Raw genomic sequence first — 19,080 nt, 5'->3', positions numbered from 1 at the left:
CTACCCACCTCATCCGTTCAGTCTCCTCTCCACCCCACCCCTCCTATCCTCCTATCTCTCCTCATAAAGGAAATATAATTAAGCAATCATACTGAAGAAAACATTGCTAGATTGGGATTGTCCTATGTACTATGCAATTTTTTATCTGCTTCACATGAATGGATTTGATATATCAAAGAAGACCTCCAAATCGCCCTAAATTGACTGGCCATTCTTTCACCATTTCCTAACTTCTCGCTGTGACTAACGAAATCTACCGATCAAATTTACAAGGTACTGCTTACCTAACTAAATACTTCTTCCTTGAAGGGAATGTCGACGTCTGGGTCAGCAAATGAATCGGTGGGGACAGGGTTCACGGCAGTGGACTACGCCGTCTTCATCGCCATGCTGGTGGTGTCCGCTGGAATTGGGGTGTACAGCGCAATCAGGAGTCGGGGCCAGGAGTCTACCCAGAACTACCTGCTGGGGGGTCGGGCAGTGTCGCCGTTCCCCGTGGCTTTCTCGCTTGTAGGCGGCATCGTATCTGCTATTTCAATACTTGGTAATTATTGACTAAATACTGATCACTTTAATGCATTATTATTGTAATACCTCTGACTTAACCATACTATGTTTTTAGTGCAGGATAACTGACAGAGCTATTTTCTAAATGCTTAGCTGCCTCTGACATTTGTATATTATCTGTTAATCTCAGTTGTAAGTGTTATGCCACATACTATCCCATCGCGTGTCAGGTAACTCATTTGATAATCGGTCCACTGACTACTTAATCCCTTCACGTATTTTCTGTTCTCTTCTTACTATCTTCAGATGCTTATTCAAACTTGGAGAGAAAACTGGAAGCGAAGAGGGAAATAACGAATGCATCTAACCTAAGTAGCTCAAAATGTCTGTTAAGTTTGATAAAAATAATCTGGGTATAGCAAGAACAACATAAGAACTTCGTCTTGGGGTTAAAATTATTAATTAAAAATGAGATAAAGGTAGTAAACTATAGGCAAATCAGTTGATAAAAATACACAGATTGTATCATACAGTCATTCCTGGTTCTATAGCGATTTTACCTTCTTTTTCTAAGGCCGATGCCCTAGTTTTATCTGACACTGTGAGATAATTGGGTGTGTTGTTCCTCCAAATGGTTAGCCCTTTATCATTCGATACAAAGCATAAAGAATCGCCTAACTCTATGGTCACCATACGCCCATCCAATTAGCAAGGAATTTTCTCCAAACTTTATAAGTTTTCAGCAAGGTCACCTCTAGATGACAGTGTTCAGTAGCCTACTCTTCTTGGAACAATATAGAACAGTTATAACTTGAAAAACTACGGAGAAGTGAAAAGAAATACAGAGGAGATGCTTGTGTGATCAAAATCATCGCAACGAATATTATACATAAGAAAATTGATAACAACAATAACAAAAGTCTGAAAACATTCCAAAGGGAATGTGGGATGGTTTCCAAAAAAAAAAAAAAAAAAAAAAAATCTCTGGCATTCAAAGACATTCTAGCAAAAAGTTGGTAATCACTATGGATTCGTGTGCTCATATACCTCTTATTTCAAGAAATAGATATTTTTATGGTTCGATCGTTGACTCCTTGAAACCCTTTAGGCAAAGATAACATCAACAAAAAAAATAGGACAATGTCCAGCGGGATACTCCAAAGGAAAAAAAAAAAATGTCCCAGTTATGAAATGAACTGGAATAACGAGAGGAGAAGAATGAAGCTGAGCAAATACAGTATGGTCTTCACCATTCAATAGACTCAGAGAGGATTCGATTCATTTATTTAGAACAGCTAGAAAATGCAACAGCGTTATGTATATTTTTCCTTAATACCTCATTAAACTAATTTTCAACCAGAATTAGCGACATTAAGTGTAAGTCTAAATAATTTGTACCACAAGTACTGAGAACTATTATGCAGCTATTCTCAAGGGGAAGCAATTTCAAGTTGCCAGAAAGAGAAGTTACCAGATTGTTTTACAAGTGCCCATGTTCCTAAAATTTTACTGGTTAACAATTTCGTCCTAGTGTATCTGTTCATACTTTATTTCTTTCAGTTTGATATCTATACTTAACTGCAGTGCCGCTGACGAGGAGCCTATCAGTGGTGGCACTCTGTACACTGGATGGAACAATGCAGTTGCAGGATCCCCCCAGGTGCCTAACCGCCTCATTTCTCACTGCACCTCGCCCTGGGGAAGGACCTTGGTCCAACCCTGGTGAGGTACTGTCTACCTCGGGTGAGGAGGCGGCGCCGATCTCCTATAACGGTGCAGTTTCTGTAGGACGGCCCAGCAGAAGCAATTGCTTACATGTGGTTGATGGGTCTGCTTCGCCACAGATTGGGGTTAAGGAACAAAAGCAATTATATAATCACAGTGAGACTACATTAAAGTTGGCTATCTTTTAATATTCTCATTTTCATAAACAAAAGAACGTACTGTAGTGAAGATCATAATACATAACTTTAAGCCCCCATATATTTCCATGCCTAACATTTTCATTCCGCCATCTCTCAGGGAGGGAGTGGTGGGCAGGGAAGACCTTCATTTATTTATGCCCTTTTCTGCTACATGTATTATACTACAGATCTCTAGCATGATTAGTACCCCAGCAGACATCCTCATTACCCACTATTAGGATGAGGTTGCCTACAATCTCTATGTACCGTATCGCTGTGTACTCCTGTAATCACAACTGTCAGCTCCATACATTGATAAAACTTCCGATATAGCAGTACAGTATGTTTGCATCTGATGGAGAGCTTCTATTAGTCTCAGATAAAGTTCATATGAAAACTAAATCAATCCTCCCATTCAGCGCATGGAGCCATTTTTGTTCTCTTAAAACAGAAGTTTTAAGAGAACTTGATGTCTACGGGTCAATGAGATAAGACAGAAATCTCACTCTTCGAAAGTATTGTAGCTAACTATATCATATTTTTGAACTGCTAGTCAAATTCCAAGAAACAAAATGCCAGAAACTACGACAGGAACGACAAGCCTGGTATTCCGGTCAAGATGGTGTGTCTGGTGTCGCCAGTAAGAATCGCGGCTGAATAATGCGCCACTGTCTAAATAAAAATGTACTAGGTGGATGATTACCATCGCTTCGGGAGATACTACCATGGGAGTGACGAAAGGCCTGGTAGATGGCCTTGGCGGGAAACTCAACCACTTTTGTCAAGTTGTCTAAGTCCAGGATGAGACTACTACTAATACACATCTCCTATACACAGGTCATCATTTTGGGAGCTATACTCCATTTTTCTTACACCTTGAAATATAGAAGACTCTGTTCCGACCATGGAGAGGCACTGTCTACCACAGGAAGGAGGCAACCTGCATGCTGAGGATGGATCTGCTCAGTCAGACAGACTGGGATAAAACAACAACGGAAACCATTGTCATCATCCCCAGGTAACGCCACGGAGGTGTACCTGTATGGGATGCAAGTGTGTGTCAGTCTCCTGGGCATTGCTCTCGGCACCTTCATTGTTCAACAGACCATTCTCCCGATATTCTTCAACCTGGGACTCGTCTCTATCTGCCAGGTTTGTTATGGAATCTAGCAAATGGGAGAGAACAACTCAGACCCTTCACTGCCTGTGATGTCTGTTGAAATTTATTCATCCTATCTCCAGACGATTTTACAAAAACTTAAGGCTCTTGCAGTGAGAGAGTTAAAAAGTCTCCATAAAACAAGGGCGGGCAGCCTTCGGCCAGCATGCCAGATCCAGCCCATGAAGGTCTAGCATCCAGCTTCCCAACCTGCTCGGCATGAGCATAGCAATCCGGCCCATGAAACCCCACCCAAAACAAATTAAATTCTGACAAATACTATCTACCGGCCGCATGCGGCCAGCAGATACTATTTGGCAACTCGGAGCTCCCCTCACCCCGTGTGATACAATCTTTCCGCCATCCTGCCAGACGCCAGTGTCCGTAGGATTTCCGCATTAAGACGAGGTATTTGTCACTCTTAAGGCAGGTACAGTCATAAGAAAAACTATCGTTAACCTTCAGAGCTATGCACTATGACACAAAGACGAAGAGTTGTGGAGTGACGAGACAGTAAAGTTTGTACCTCAAACCCGTCAATGTCGGTTATGTGACATATTAAAATTTGTGCTAGAGGTAATAAAAACTAATTAAATCGTTTGACCTCTGTGCATTGAGACAATACAGTTTATTATCCGGCACCGAATTCATTAAATAAAAATACAACCGAATGGTCTGATGTCGGCAACACATATGCAGACGGGCAATGAGTATGTGCACCCATGCCAGACGTATGATAGTACTACAGCCGATGCAAGCCAAGTTAGTAAATTTCAGTGTAATAATATGTATTGCTTTTTGCATATAATAAATGTTGAGTAGAAGGAAAATAATAATACATGTTCAGTTTCATTGCTTTAATATTTTGTATACGCACCCCCTGCATCCAATGGCATAGACGTCTGAAGCATCCATCAGAAGCATTTAACCACCCATATAAAGCAAACAAATGAACTCGTGCACCCCTGCTAGACTATCATTAAAAAAAAAAAAAAAATGATGCCTATAGATCTAATACCCTGCAAAATAATTCATTTGTTGCATTCAATAGATAACAAGTGTTGAATAGTAGTAAAATAATAAACCTGCCGAGTTTCATTATCAATCCCCGGTGGGGCGCTCATGGTAACGCAAACATGTGCTGTATATTTCCCTGCCATATGGCTCATTCTTGCTCATTATTCCAACTCTTGTAATGGGATTGTGATATGGCAGCACTAGATAGGGGAGGGGCCAACAGCAAGGACCCGCCCACATAGACCAGCTAACGTTCGTTTAGCATCGAGCATTCCTGGGGTAACGATACTTTTTCTTATGGCTTTACACACTTGTTGCGTATCCATGTATGTATGTAGTACTTTTCAAGTTCACAGATATTCTAAGATCTTAAACTGCGAGCTCAAACACGTTCCACCCCTTCAAGTGTGGAAGTCTATATCCTGATATAGATTTAATTTGCATGTTTTCCAATAAAGTTCTTGTATACAGTATAGTCACTTTTGTGTTCTCATTTGTCACTCCGGCCCGCAGGGTGCTCCCGAAAGTCTCATCTGGCGTTCGCTCTGAAAGGCTGCCCGTCCCTGAAGAACCCACTAAATTATGTCACCCTTTCATTCAAACTGAAATCAGATAATGATGAAATTAGTGGAGAATTAATATTTCGTGCCCAGAATTTGAATCTTGCTGTATTTTATAAAGTTTCTCTGAACGGAACCAGTCTTGCAAGTTGTAATCCAAGAGTACTTTCGTTTTTGCATTTTATATTCATCTAAATTATATATATATATATATATATATATATATATATATATATATATATATATATATATATATATATATATATATATATATTCGTTCATTTGTTTATATTTATTTATTCATTTATTTATTTTCATACTTATCTTTATATATTCATTTACTTTATATATAATACAGTATATATATATATATATATATATATATATATATATATATATACAGTGGAGTCTCATCCGAAAATCATGGGACTTTCAAAGTTTCGTTTAATCGATTTTTTTCGGATAAAAGATACTGTAATAATATGTAGGATACAAGGGAACAGTATTTTACTCACCCATCAGTCATTTTTGGCGACGTCTAGCCCACCGCAACCACCACCAGCACCCCAAAAGCCACTCAACCATCACCAAAACACTTAATGCACTGTCGTAACTACGTATGTAACTGCACTTTTGTAACTGTAATAGTAACTGTCAACCTAAATAAATCTTCACCCAAGTATCCTTAAATAATCCTTCACCAAAACAATTACGTAATTCACTGTAATCAATTTGAACATATTATCTCCTAAACCTAGTTGTTTTTTTCATATTTTGTTTCCTTATTCTGTCATTTCCACATCATCCACATCATCTCTCACATCCTCCAAATCTTCCGAGGTGGTGGATGCAGGTGAGGGAGTGGGCAACTCGCTAGCAGGGGAAATAATATACAACCGTAAACTAATGCTAGTGGCGCGAAACAAACCCGCCGTGTTTGAATTTTCGGATAGATTTCAGATTTTTGCAGTTAATCGAAATGAGAACGTTTTAGTAAAACTTGCGGTTAATGGCATATTACGGTTAAAAGAATTTTGGATAAAAGAGACTCCACTATATATATATATATATATATATATATATATATATATATATATATATATATATATATATATATATATATATATATATATATATATATATATATATATATATATATATATACAGTATATTACTATTTCTGTTTTTTATTCTTTATTTCTATATATATTTATTTTTTATATTTATATTTATATTTATATATTTATGTTTTTATATTTATTATATATTTATATTTATTTATTTACTTTTCATTTATATAGAATATTTAAGGTAAATTTGACATATATTGTATGTTTGCAATTATATGTTTAAAGGTATATATATATATATATATATATATATATATATATATATATATATATATATATATATATATATATATATATATATATATATATATATATATATATATATATATATATATATATATAATTATTTATTTATTTATTTATTTATATAGAATATTTAAGGTAAATTGGTTCATATATTGTATGTTTGCAATTATATCTTTAAAGGTATTGTAATTTGTTATATATATATATATATATATATATATATATATATATATATATATATATATATATATATATATATATATACAGTGTCAGGGTGGCCCGTATATAACCTTTAGCTTTCACTCTGTCGGGCGATTTCTTGGGCATTGTGTGAACGGCTCGGAAGCGTTATCAATTTCTATCTGCATCATTTATTCATTTCCTAGTCCCAGTGCCACACCCACGCCCCCAGCAGCAGACTGAGCCGTTCCCGCAACATGTAAGGTGGGTTTCTAATGGAGCGATATTTTCGGGCCTCCCTTCACAAAATGTGTGTGTGTGTGTGTGTGTGTGTGTGTGTGTGTGTGTGTGTGTGTGTGTGTGTGTGTAGAATGTTGCGTATCTACATTATTTAAGATATTGTTATCCTTATTTGCAGTACTTAAAGCTGCGGTACAACTCTGTCACACTATATAAATTGGGATCGGTGTGTCACATCATGACCAAGACCTTTTTTCTGGCACTATACCTGTACAGTCCTTCCTTGGCCCTGTTCACTGTCACCAGCCTCTCACCCATGACCTCCACTATCGTCATGGGCGTTGTCTGCACTTTTTACATCGCTGTGGTGAGTACTACTGCTGCCGTTTCCAGAAATGTACCTGGAGGATTGTTATATATATAGATCGTATGCCAGAGTTGGTGGACACTCTATGATGGAATGGCACCGGCGCGTTCATAGATCTTAACAGATAACTCCATAACTCCAAAACTCTGGGGTATTGTTTAAGCATTCATCATTAATCCTCTTGTTCACACACACACACACACACACACACACACACACACACACACACACACACACACACACACACACACACACACACACACACATACACACACACACATACACACACACACACATATATATATATATATATATATATATATATATATATATATATATATACAGTATATATATACAGTATATATATATATATATATATATATATATATATATATATATATATATATATATATATATATATATATATATATATATTACTTGGGGAAACTATAACTTAACGCCGCGCCGAGGCGCTACTGTAATACACAGTAGACAAAAATTCCGAGTTCTCCATGTTTTTATTGTCTTACTTCATATTTAGATCCTTCAAGCTCTTTAATGAAAAAAAATAAAAAAATAAAAAAACGGGCATCTTGCTTTTCTCACAGTGGGGTTTCATTCTCCACTGGACTGGATGCATGGAACACATCGTCCGTGGAAAGTCAAAGATTGCAGGTCGGGAATAGGTGAGTTTTTGCAGTTTTGGTCCTATTTCAATCACACTCTGTAGAATGGTAAAGGATGAACAGAGGGAAGTGACCCAGTTTTGAGAACAATCTGTCAAAATTTAATGACACTGCACAATGTTAAATTGTCGGACCTTTAGCTAGAAAGCTTTTATTCAATTAAAATTAAACTAACTGGAACGATTTAGGTTCAGCCGAAGGTTAAATTACTTAGTTCTGAGAACAATAGGTCAAACAGTAAAGATCCAGGTTACAGGGCAAGATCAGCTTCAGCACTTTTGATTAACTTTGTACCAAACCTACTGAAACTGTTAGTGGTCACCCAAGGATGAAGTATTTCAAGTAAAAAAAAAAAAAAGGGGGCAAAGTGAAGGTCACAGAGCTAAGTCAATATTTCTGCAACAGACCGATCACAAGGCATGGATGTTGCGCTCTCTCGGTGCCCTTTATTGTCTTTATCCATTTTTTCTCTCTCAAGAAAGTCTTTTTCTAACTGGAGCAGGTTGGTCAGAGCCTTCATTAATTCCTTCACAACTGCGACGTTGTTAAGCTGAATAACCTACAAAAACTTTCGGAGCCTTCTTAAATAGTGGGTTTTCTAAGAGTAAAACAAGTATCAAAATTTTTTAAATAAAATGTATGAAGAAGGAAGGATGGCAGTGTGGCAGAGACCATCGGAGCAAGGCCGAGGCAGTAAAACAATCAGTAATCCCATCCCAGTATTTTTTACTTCAGTTCGTGTCATTATGGTGTTGCGGAAGTGCACCCGAAAAATTTCATGATAATAGTATAATTATTAACTATTCATGCAGTGTGGAAAAGTATGCCATAAAGACAATAAAAATATGAGTGGGATTTCATGTCGTTTTACTGCCTCCACCATGGTCCAATGATTTTGGGTGCACTGCCATCCCTACAGCTTCATACATTTTATATATATATATATATATATATATATATATATATATATATATATATATATATATATATATATATATATATATATAATGTCTGGATACAGAGGGTCCCAGGACTTAACGCATTAACTTCAACAGGTGAACCCCGGTCAGATTTGAGACTGAAATGCTATATCAACATGGTTTCAGTTCCCAATCGTTACAGAGTTAGTTACTGATGACCTCTGGGTGGAATTTGTCTCATAATTAACCCGTAAGATCATCAGTGACTATAGTTCCACAAAGTTTCATAACTGGATTCGTGTCGGTATAACAATTTCTATTCAAAATCTGTCATAAAATCACCTTCTGAAGTTATCGAGCCAAGTCCCGGTCACCTATATATGCCTGAAATGACAAGTGATATGTCAGCGGAGTGAAAACATAGTGGTTACATAAACTTTTTGTTGTTGTTGCTTTCTGGCCATCGCCCACGGTGAGGGGCAATTGGCCAAATAATATAATTAAGGGCAACAACACATCAGGTCAGCACCAGCACTGCACCAGACGGCCATTCCAAGGGGCCAAACGTGGAGGCAACATGTGGTAAAAGACTCTGAAATCGGCCAGACTCACCTCCTCCCCCCTGACAACAAAACATGTTGCGGATGCCACTTATTTCTTTCATTCTGAGGACTTGCTTTTCATTTTATTCTATGTTTAGGCGATTTAGTAAGCTTAGGAGGGACTTTCTGAACTCGAGGGGTTAGACTAAGCCGTTCAATAACCCGCTTAGTATGGCAGATCTTTTATATATTGACAAAATAAAAAGAAAAGAAAATCTGGAGTAAAAAAGACTAAACTGTGTAGCACTTGATACTTCAGGGTGGCGTGAAGGCAGTTGTGTACACCGACGTGCTGCAGACTCTGATTATGTTCAGTGGAGTGCTGGTGGTGGTCATCATTTGCTGCCAAGACATAGGCGGTGCTGGCAACGTCTGGGCCATAGGTGACCAGGGTGCCAGGATAGAATTTTTAAAGTGAGTTGATGGATGTTCGTCTGTGTAATGATTCGGTGGCTGTTTCTTTGTGTAATAAATGAAGGTTAGAATTTTTTAAGTGAGTCGGTGCTTATTTCTGCGTATAATAATGTGGAAGGATAGAATTTTTCAAGTGAGTCGGTGGATCCTCCTTTGTATGATAATGAGCAAGAACATATTTTAAAAAGTTCGGTCAGTGTCAGCTCTTGTGTATGATAATGTGCAATGATAATATTTTTAAAGTGAGTTCGTGGATTCTCCTGTATATATGCTATTTGATAATGTGCAAGGATTGAATTTTAAAAGTTGAGTCGGTGGCTGTAGCTCCTGTGTGTGGTATTATGGAAGGATGTAATTACAAAAGAAAATCAGTGTCTAAGTACGATAATGAACTGGGAGAGAATTTTTTAAGAGGGTAGGTGGCTATTCCCCTATATGGTAATAATGTGCAAGGGTAAACTTTTAAAATGAGTCGCTGGGTGCTCCTGTGCATGGTAATGTGGAAATACGGAATCTTTAAAATGACTAGGTGGCTTTTTCTACGTACATTAATGTCTGTGCAATAATTATCCTTCGTTTACCTGTCGTTATCAAATTAGCATTCAGTCATACTTGTATCACGTCAACAATCAACCCGTCTCTCGGTTTCTGTGTCTATACGGTATTAATTATTTTCATTATTACTGTCATTAGCTTTACGTTGATTTTTCCTGTTTTATTTCCACAACTCAGTGTTCCCCCGATCGCAAAAGTCGTTGCGTAACAAAGCATCTTTATTAATAAACACCGTATTTCTAGTGGTATTTTTGGTAAACTGTTCAGTGCTGTCTTACTAATCTTAATAATGGAAATGAACCATGTACTCGTATAACAGCAGGTGCATGTCCAAGTGAGTCATTCAGTTTGAGTGTTGCAGACGTAAATGGTTCGGACTGTAGTAATAAGCCGGGATTCCGAGGGCTCGAATGATGTGTGAATGATTGTGTCCTATTTCACAGGGCATACTGTACTGTTGCAAGTTCTCCGGTTGCCGTACCTTAGTTTCCATTGTTTCTGTTTCCTGCTGTACCTTATCTTTTAGTGTGAAAAAGGCCAAGATGATGATTATTAGCATGGAACACAAGATCATTTGCATACCTCAGATCTGAGGTACTCGGCCCATCTCCAGTATTTACCATCTCTCCATAACTCAAAGTTTATCCTCACTCGCAACACATCTCTTTAGTGGATCTCTCTGTTCATATCTATCTAACTGTCTCTCTGTTTATCTTTCTGTCAGTTCATCTCTCTCTCTCTCTCTCTCTCTCTCTCTCTCTAACAACCGCTGGGTCTCATTCTAGCACTATTTCAATAGCTTGTTTAAACATATACCTATTCTTACGCATCTATCTATCTATTGTCAGACGCCTGAATCCCGTAAGGGGTGACCACAAACACATCGCCTCTACAGTACGTCGCCCTGTACCCCTCCATTTCACTGCCCTCTCCCCAGATTACACACCCCTCTCTCATATACCTCTCTTCTCCATCCCTCCATTTCACCCTCGGCCTCCCCATCCCTCTCCCTCCCTCGATTTCACTCACATACACTCTCCTCGTTATTCTCTCGCTTTCCATCCTCTCCACATGGACAAACTACCTCAGTGTATTCGCTTAACGCTTTCTATCACGTCCACATCCATACTACAACGCTTCTTCATGTCCTCATTTGTCAGTCTGTCTCTCCATGTGACTCCACATGCTGCTCTCAAATAACTCATTTCCACTCCTCTCACTCTTGTATCCCTCCAACAAGGTCCAAGCTCACTTTCATACGTTATAATTGGTATCACAATACTGCCATGCAGCTACTTTTTTACTTCCATGCTTCCCTATTTCTTATCACTGCTTCCAAAGAACCAGCAACCTTTCTTCCTAGTGTTAAACTTTCAAGCACTTCATTCTCCAAACTTCCATCCTTACTCATCACACTACCCATTTGCTTAAATGCACTCACATTATCCATTTCCTCATTTTCTAACCTCGCTGTGCATTCAATGACTTCACTTCTCTCGAAAGCCATAACTTTACTTTTCCCTACATTCACCTGTTCTTACACATACTCCATTTTAATCATCAAAATTCTACAGCATTCAGAAGTTTTCTGCTTCCATCTTACATACGTCAAACCATGCATAACCCACCTTTATTTACTGTACCTTGTTCTATTTTCTTCCGGATCAATAAATCACCTTACAGTCCTTCTCCAATATTTTCTCCTAAATCCGAATCATTACAAATATCTATTCAACACAGCACTTACCTCTCATAAAATTACCCTGCCCTGTCCATCATTCTTCAGGTATGTGCATTACCTTCCCTATAGTTATGCCAACATGAACCTTTCCCACAACACTGAAGAAACTTATCCAACGTTCTTTTTTGTATTCAGTTCGATCACCTTTTCTCTTGTACAAAGGCACAATCACTGACTCCTTCAACGTCACTGATATAAATCCACATGTCTATATTATGCTCCTCCTAAAATTTCAGGCACCTGGATGATACTATCATTCCCAATTAATGTCTTTAATTTTACATCATTACCTGTAATTACTGATTCACAATTATTAATCATGATACAACTAAAACCATGCATTCTCCATCTTCTTTGCAGTCTGAACCCCAGCCCCTTCGTTCGCCATACCTTGTGGTCAACCAGTGTCTTCGGCATTTTCCTCTCTCTAAGTAGTATTGGTACTAACCAAGTTATGTACCAGAGGCTGGCTTCTGTTAGATCCCTTGAAACGGCTCAACGGTGAGAACCCAAGTTGATATTGTTTACTAGGCATTATCAGCACTGCTTTGTGAGTTAAAGTAAAAATTATTAATGTTAAAACTGATGGACATAACTGCATATGTATTTTTATTAGGCTTCCATCATGAGTAACTTGCTACGAAGTTGGTATATTCATTTTCGTCTCTTTAACCCGAGCTATGGTGTTTGACAAAAGTTTATATAATGTCATGTCACCATTCTGAAAGACAAAGCCGGATCCTAACCTTCATGTATCGACGCTGTGGCGTCACACGGAGTTCTTGCTACCAATAGACTTTAAGTCTCTGTGGAAGGCAGACATCAAGAACAGGATTCAGAAACAGACTTTGGGTCAGTTCACTGGATGTTCGCTAGTAGGAAGAACAGAATAAGCAGGGGAAACTTGTGCACTCTTTCTTTCCTTGTCCTTTCTCATAAAATATTTAAATAAAAGGTTCACGAAAATTTTCCTCGTATGTGATTTTTTTTCAGAAAGAAAAAAAAAAGCATAGAAAAACTCCACAGTGTCCTTGTGCTTCGTGCAAATATATATATATATATATATATATATATATATATATATATATATATATATATATATATATATATATATATATATATATATATATATATATATATATATATATATATATATTGGTCACCCAAGATCCTGCTTCTTCAGTCTGGATGAGGGTCTCACAAATATGAACAAGAATTATTTTTTCATGTTTTTTTACTTAATGAATCTTCCTCATTCTCATATGTTACACATCACAGGGGAGAGAAAGCAACAAATTTATGTGCAGGCATCTGAAATAAGGAAAAATTTTAAGTGAAGAAATAATAAATGGTATACATGAGAATTAAGTGAATTAATAATAGCTCAAGTTTAACCTTACATTTCTCCTTGTGCAGTATACTTTTAGACTACTTATTATCCCTTTCTATGCAGAACCTCTTGTAATTACTGAGTTTTAACAACATTCATGATAAATCTTAAAACATATTATATACATCATTTTATGGTTCATTTGTCTGCAACAGCTCCGTTCATTTTTATTCCTCAGTAGCTCATAACATTATATTAGTTTTGGTAGTTAACTGTAGTAGTTAAAAGTTACTGTTTATCCATTTTCATGGATTATAGTAACTACATGCTCCTTCCACCAAACAACTGTTATGTCGTAGATTATTCCAGGTCAGGAGGGGGAACGGAACATTGTAGTGGAGTAATACCTTAAGTTTTTGGAAGATTAGTTCTTTTTGATAACTTCTATCTCAACTTCTTCGGAATATTTTGGTGAAGTAGAATTCCTTCTATTCTGTTACACAAGTTACACAAGTGAATTTGAAATATTATCTGTGAAAATTAAATGTGAAGCAATGACCAGGACTGTCGATCTAGTTTATTGCGTAAATATACATTAATATCTTGAAACATTCAGGTAATTAATGTTAGTATTTCCTTTGTCAGATACTCTATGCTTTGTCCCTATTTTTGTTTCTCACATCTGCCTCTGTTCATGCAATGAGTTTAATCTCACAAATGACACTTGCTAATAAACACCAAGCTGTTGCGCTTACTCAAAACACGTAGGCTGTGTTCGAATCCATCTTCCTTTTAATTGTTGTCTTTTAACTTCACCCCCATAACCATTGACCTCTGTGAAAGTAGTCCTGAAATTATACGGCATACTCTTGTGTTTTATTCAATGTTCCTTTCATCCCACGAAGGATAAGAGACGTGAAGGTCATAGAATTCCCTCCCTCCCTCCGCAGAGATTAAACCTAAGGTGAATATCTGTCCTAAATGTTTCCTGTGCAATCCATAAGTAGTAATCTGTTTTAACTAGCTCGTATCCCATCATCTAATAACGGTAACATGCGAGAGGCAAGCACTCTTGAGCTAACTGAAAATATTTTTTAAACGTTTACAGTGATCTGTAGTGGTTTTATGTTATAGGTTATGCATGGTCTTCATTGTGGGGATGTCGATACTGTGTGGTCTGTTCTACTTCTCCGGTTTGGTTGCGTACGCAATATATCGTCACTGCGACCCCCTCACCTCAGGCAGGATACAGAAGGCCGATCAGATCATCCCTTACCTGGTAATGGACAAGCTGCGTCACCTCACAGGACTACCTGGGATCTTTGTGGCAGCTGTTTATGGTGGTATTCTCAGGTAAGTCATGTCAAGGAAAGAAATTAGTCACTCCGCTATACATAATCGCAGACGGTCCCTCCTTGTTGATAATCAGAGGGTCCAGATATGACTGAAACCGCTGCATCTTTTTAATAGACAGCTTCTCCAAATATGGGTTTGATTCTTTCAGTTAAACCATGTACTCGTATAACAGCAGGTGCATGTCCAAGTGAGTGATTCAGTCTGAGTGTTGCAGACGTAAATGGTTCGGACTGTAGTAATAAGCCGGGATTCCGAGGGCTCTCTCATATAGAGGACACGAAAGATAATTTTTGTGGTATTTTGTTCTGGTACGTACTTTTAACGAAAGATTCGTTCATATAATGAAACAGTTCGTTCACATTAACACGGCGCAGATTTTTGCCTTTATCAGTTTTTTCCCGGAGCTAAACTACAAAAATAATATTTTGGCTTCACATTCTTTTCACAGCACTTCATTAGTAGAACCTTATTTTTGGTGTTAATATTTTGTAATAGCTTCTTCAAGAAGGAGAAATGACAATCAGGGTTGCAACAGTCCCTTATTTAGGATGGAGAGATGAGTTTCAGGCTTGTTTAAAAGTGGACAGAATATTGTATGTGGATTATATCGCCAGTCAAAGTGCAAACGGTCCTTATTTTTGCTATCTTTCCATCAGGATATATGGTTAACTGTGTCAAGTCTGATGAAAAGAAGGTGGCAGGAAACATTTCTACATCCTTTTGTTGCCATGATTAAAATAACAATACTGTTAATTTGCACTGTATTTCGCATAAGTGAACAAATATGCCAGGTGACTTCTGGGAAAAAAAAAAATTATAACCTTAACCTTCCACAGATTTTTTTTTCGACGTTCTAATGAAACCCATACTACAAGATAAAACTATGGATGGACATGACAAATTAGTAAAAAAAGTCAACACTCCATCATTAGGGTACAGAGTACCGTCCGTTTGTTTCTTGGTCTAGCTTATGTACAACATATTAGTATGGATCTGTCTTATCTTAATGCTGATGCTAATGATGCTCCGCAAACTGGTCGGCCTGAGTGGCATCTGGTTTTCCCATGTTCTTTGCAGTTCTCTCTCGAGCTCCGCCAACTCCATAGCCTGTCTGATCTGGGAAGACTTCTTAAAGGATCGGCCATACTTCAGCAATATGAGCGAAGCCTCAGCTACCAACGTTCTCAGGATTCTCTGTAAGAAATCTGACCAAACAAACATATACTGTATTTTTTCTCAATTTAGGGTTTCAGAAAAAAATTAATGATATGCTTGAATCTTTTTTTGGTAACTTGGCCCATAACATATTTAAACCCTTGAATCGGATTTTTAAATCAAATTGTAGTACATCCCTGTTATAGTGTGTGTGTGTGTGTGTGTGTGTGTGTGTGTGTGTGTGTGTGTGTGTGTGTGTGTGTGTGTGTGAAGAAAATAGCTCAAACAGTTTCTCTCCGATTTTAACCATACTTCGTGGATGGGCTGAAGATGAGCTAATGAATAAACCATTTTTTTTTTTAGAATAATAAATCAAAGGTCAAGTTCACAGGGTCAAGAATAACATTGACTTAGTAAAATTAACTTTAACAATTTTTGTCCAATTTCGACTTGATTTGCAGAAAAGTTTGAGAGTAAGGAAAGAAAGAAATCAATCAATTTGAGGAAAATTCAGAGGTAAAATCACAGGACGAGGCCAAAATTTGACCCGTGTGGTTCTAAATAAATATAACTCAAATAGTTTTAATCTAATTTTAGTCAAACATGGTGGAAGGGGTAAGGGTCAATAAGGAGTTAGCATGTTGCTTTTTAGAACGATAAACCAAAGGTCAAGGTCACAGGCCAAAGCCATTTAAATTGTTGATATTCGATGACTCCACTGTCAGGATCAGAGGGTTCACTGGTCATTTTCTCCCCCAGATCCCTGGTGTCACGAGGGGATGTGCGATTCTTGTCAAGAACCACATCCCTCATTCGCCCATTGCTCCTCCTCTTTTTTGTGGGGAGAGAGTCGAGGTGCAGGGCATCACCCTGCATCTTGCCACCACCTCCCTCAACATTTTCAACATTTACATGAGCTGGGGAGGCACCCTTGATCTGGGTGAGATCATGATACTTGCGGCTTCTGAGCCCAAGTACATTGCTGGAGACCTTAATGCGCACCACTCTAGCCTCTCCTCTCCCTCCCCAGCCAACGAAACTGGGAGGCACCTCGCCGAGACCCTTGAGGAAATTCCTGGCGTGTCCTTGTTAAATGACACCTCAGAACCAACGCACGTTCGAGGTGGCAGATTGGACCTCTCACTCGCTACCTCTGCTCTCGCCAGAGACTGTGTGATTCCTACACCGATCTCTCCCTAGTGACCCCTTTGGCATAGTGACGGAACTTAATGTGGCTGTCCCCACACCGCCGCCATCCCTCCCCCCCTCAGTGGAACCTACACAGAGCTCGCTGGAGTGAGTACGAAGAAGCGATTGAGGCACATCTTAACAATGTCACGTCCCCTTGTTCCCTTGACGATCTCACCGAAAGTGTCGCAAATGCTTTCAGACAGGCTGCCACTGACTCCATCCCCCTCTCCAAGCCCTCCCACTCTCCCGTCAGGGACCAATGGTACTATGACATGAGAGTGCAGGAACTTAACCATAGACTCAACTCAGCCCGAAAAGCCTACAGGAGGGGGGCCCCTCAGACCTCACCAGGCAATACCTGGCTGCAGTGGCACGTCATGTCTCCAAGGAAAAGTGGCGCCTTAAGGAAGAGGCCTGGATACGATGGTGCAGATCTCTTGATTCACACTCCTCCCTGAAGGAGATGTGGACGAAGATCATAAGAGTCTCTTGCAACAAACCGCCCAACCCCCCCTCTCATCCCGATCCTGCAGTAGAAGCGAACCGCCTTGCTGTCCTTTTTGCCAACAGAACCTCTCCTGATATCCTTCCTCAATCAACTAGAGATGAGCAGGTGCCCCTGGGGGGCCCCAGAAGGAACGCCACGGACGCGGCCTGCTCCCGCCCTGATGCTACTGATTGCCCTTTCACCCTCAGGGAATTGGAGAGCGCTCTCCACAGCAGAAAGGACACAGCTCCTGGGGCAGACGGCCTCACCTACTCTCTCCTTGCATGATCAGGCATGAGAGGCAAAACCTCCATCCTGGAAGTAGTGAACAAATCCTGGGAGGAAGGAAAGCTCTCCAGATCTTGGAAGCAGGCAATTATACACCCAATACCCAAGCCTAAAGACCGCACTGCCATGAGACCCATATCGCTTCTCAGCTGCATTGCCAAAACAGCTGAAAGGCTTGTTCTCTCTCGACTCACCTGGAAGCTAGGCACATTACACCCTAGGCTCTTCACTTACCTGGAGGGCCGAGGCGCCCATCAATGTCTTGCCTCGTTTCTAGCTGAGGAATGGCAGGGGTACTGCTGTCTTCCTTGATCTGCAGAAAGCCTTTAAGTTAGCTAACCCTGAAGCCGTCCTTGCTGCACTTGCCAGGAAGGGGATCCGTGGCAGACTCCTCTCCTGGATCAGAGATTTCCTCTCTGATCGTGCTGCTTGTGTCTGTTTTCAGGGCCAGCTCTCTCCTTCCTACCCCCATATCAACGGCATTCCTCAGGGGAGTGTGCTCAGCCCCCTCCTGTTCAATATTTTGATAGACAACTTGCTGTCGATCGACTTTGGTCGGAGTGTCACGCTATTTAGCTATGCAGATGACCTCACTCTAGTTCTCTCTAGCAGTCACCCACAACCAGGCCATGACTGCCCTAACCCTCCACCATAACAGGTGCCGTGACCTCGGTCTAAAGATCAACCTCGAGAAAACCAAGTACATGCACTTTGGCATGCACCTCCCAGAGCGCCCTCTTATTCTCTGGGGACATCGATTGGACCGCGTTCACAGGCACCAATATCTAGGAGTGTAGTTTGATAGCAGTTTCTCTTTCGCACCTCACATCTGCTATCTGCGAGAGAGAGCCGCCCCTAGAATTACAGCTCTCAAGGCTGTAGCGTGCCGCTCCCTCAGTGCCTCCAGCCGTGGCCTAAGAATGTTTTACACTCATGCCATCCGTTCCCTAGTTGATTACTGTGCCATTTGTCTTGTTAGGTTTCTAGATCTAAAGTCCGGGCTCTAGAAACTGCAAAACGAAGCTCTCAGAGTCATACTAGGGGC

General features: G+C 39.4%; 1 protein-coding gene across 1 annotated transcript; it reads left to right on the top strand.

Annotated features, from left to right (window-relative positions):
• Positions 1 to 312: 312 nt before the first annotated feature.
• Positions 313 to 17,269, top strand: LOC145418377 (sodium-coupled monocarboxylate transporter 1-like). The gene is made up of 7 exons (XM_080286786.1): positions 313 to 544; positions 3,430 to 3,563; positions 7,122 to 7,310; positions 9,778 to 9,932; positions 12,589 to 12,729; positions 14,693 to 14,911; positions 16,795 to 17,269. Exons 1-7 carry the CDS (start codon positions 313 to 315, stop codon positions 17,267 to 17,269), a joined length of 1,545 nt encoding a protein of 514 aa, XP_080142912.1.
• Positions 17,270 to 19,080: the final 1,811 nt, after the last annotated feature.

This window comes from Coenobita brevimanus, chromosome 14 (genome assembly GCF_032717465.1).
Source record: "Coenobita brevimanus isolate Jiangsu-jjx chromosome 14, ASM3271746v2, whole genome shotgun sequence".
NCBI lineage: Eukaryota > Metazoa > Arthropoda > Malacostraca > Decapoda > Coenobitidae > Coenobita > Coenobita brevimanus.
The sequence above is the reverse complement of the archived record's forward strand: the minus strand, read 5'-3'. Positions and strand labels throughout refer to the sequence as shown.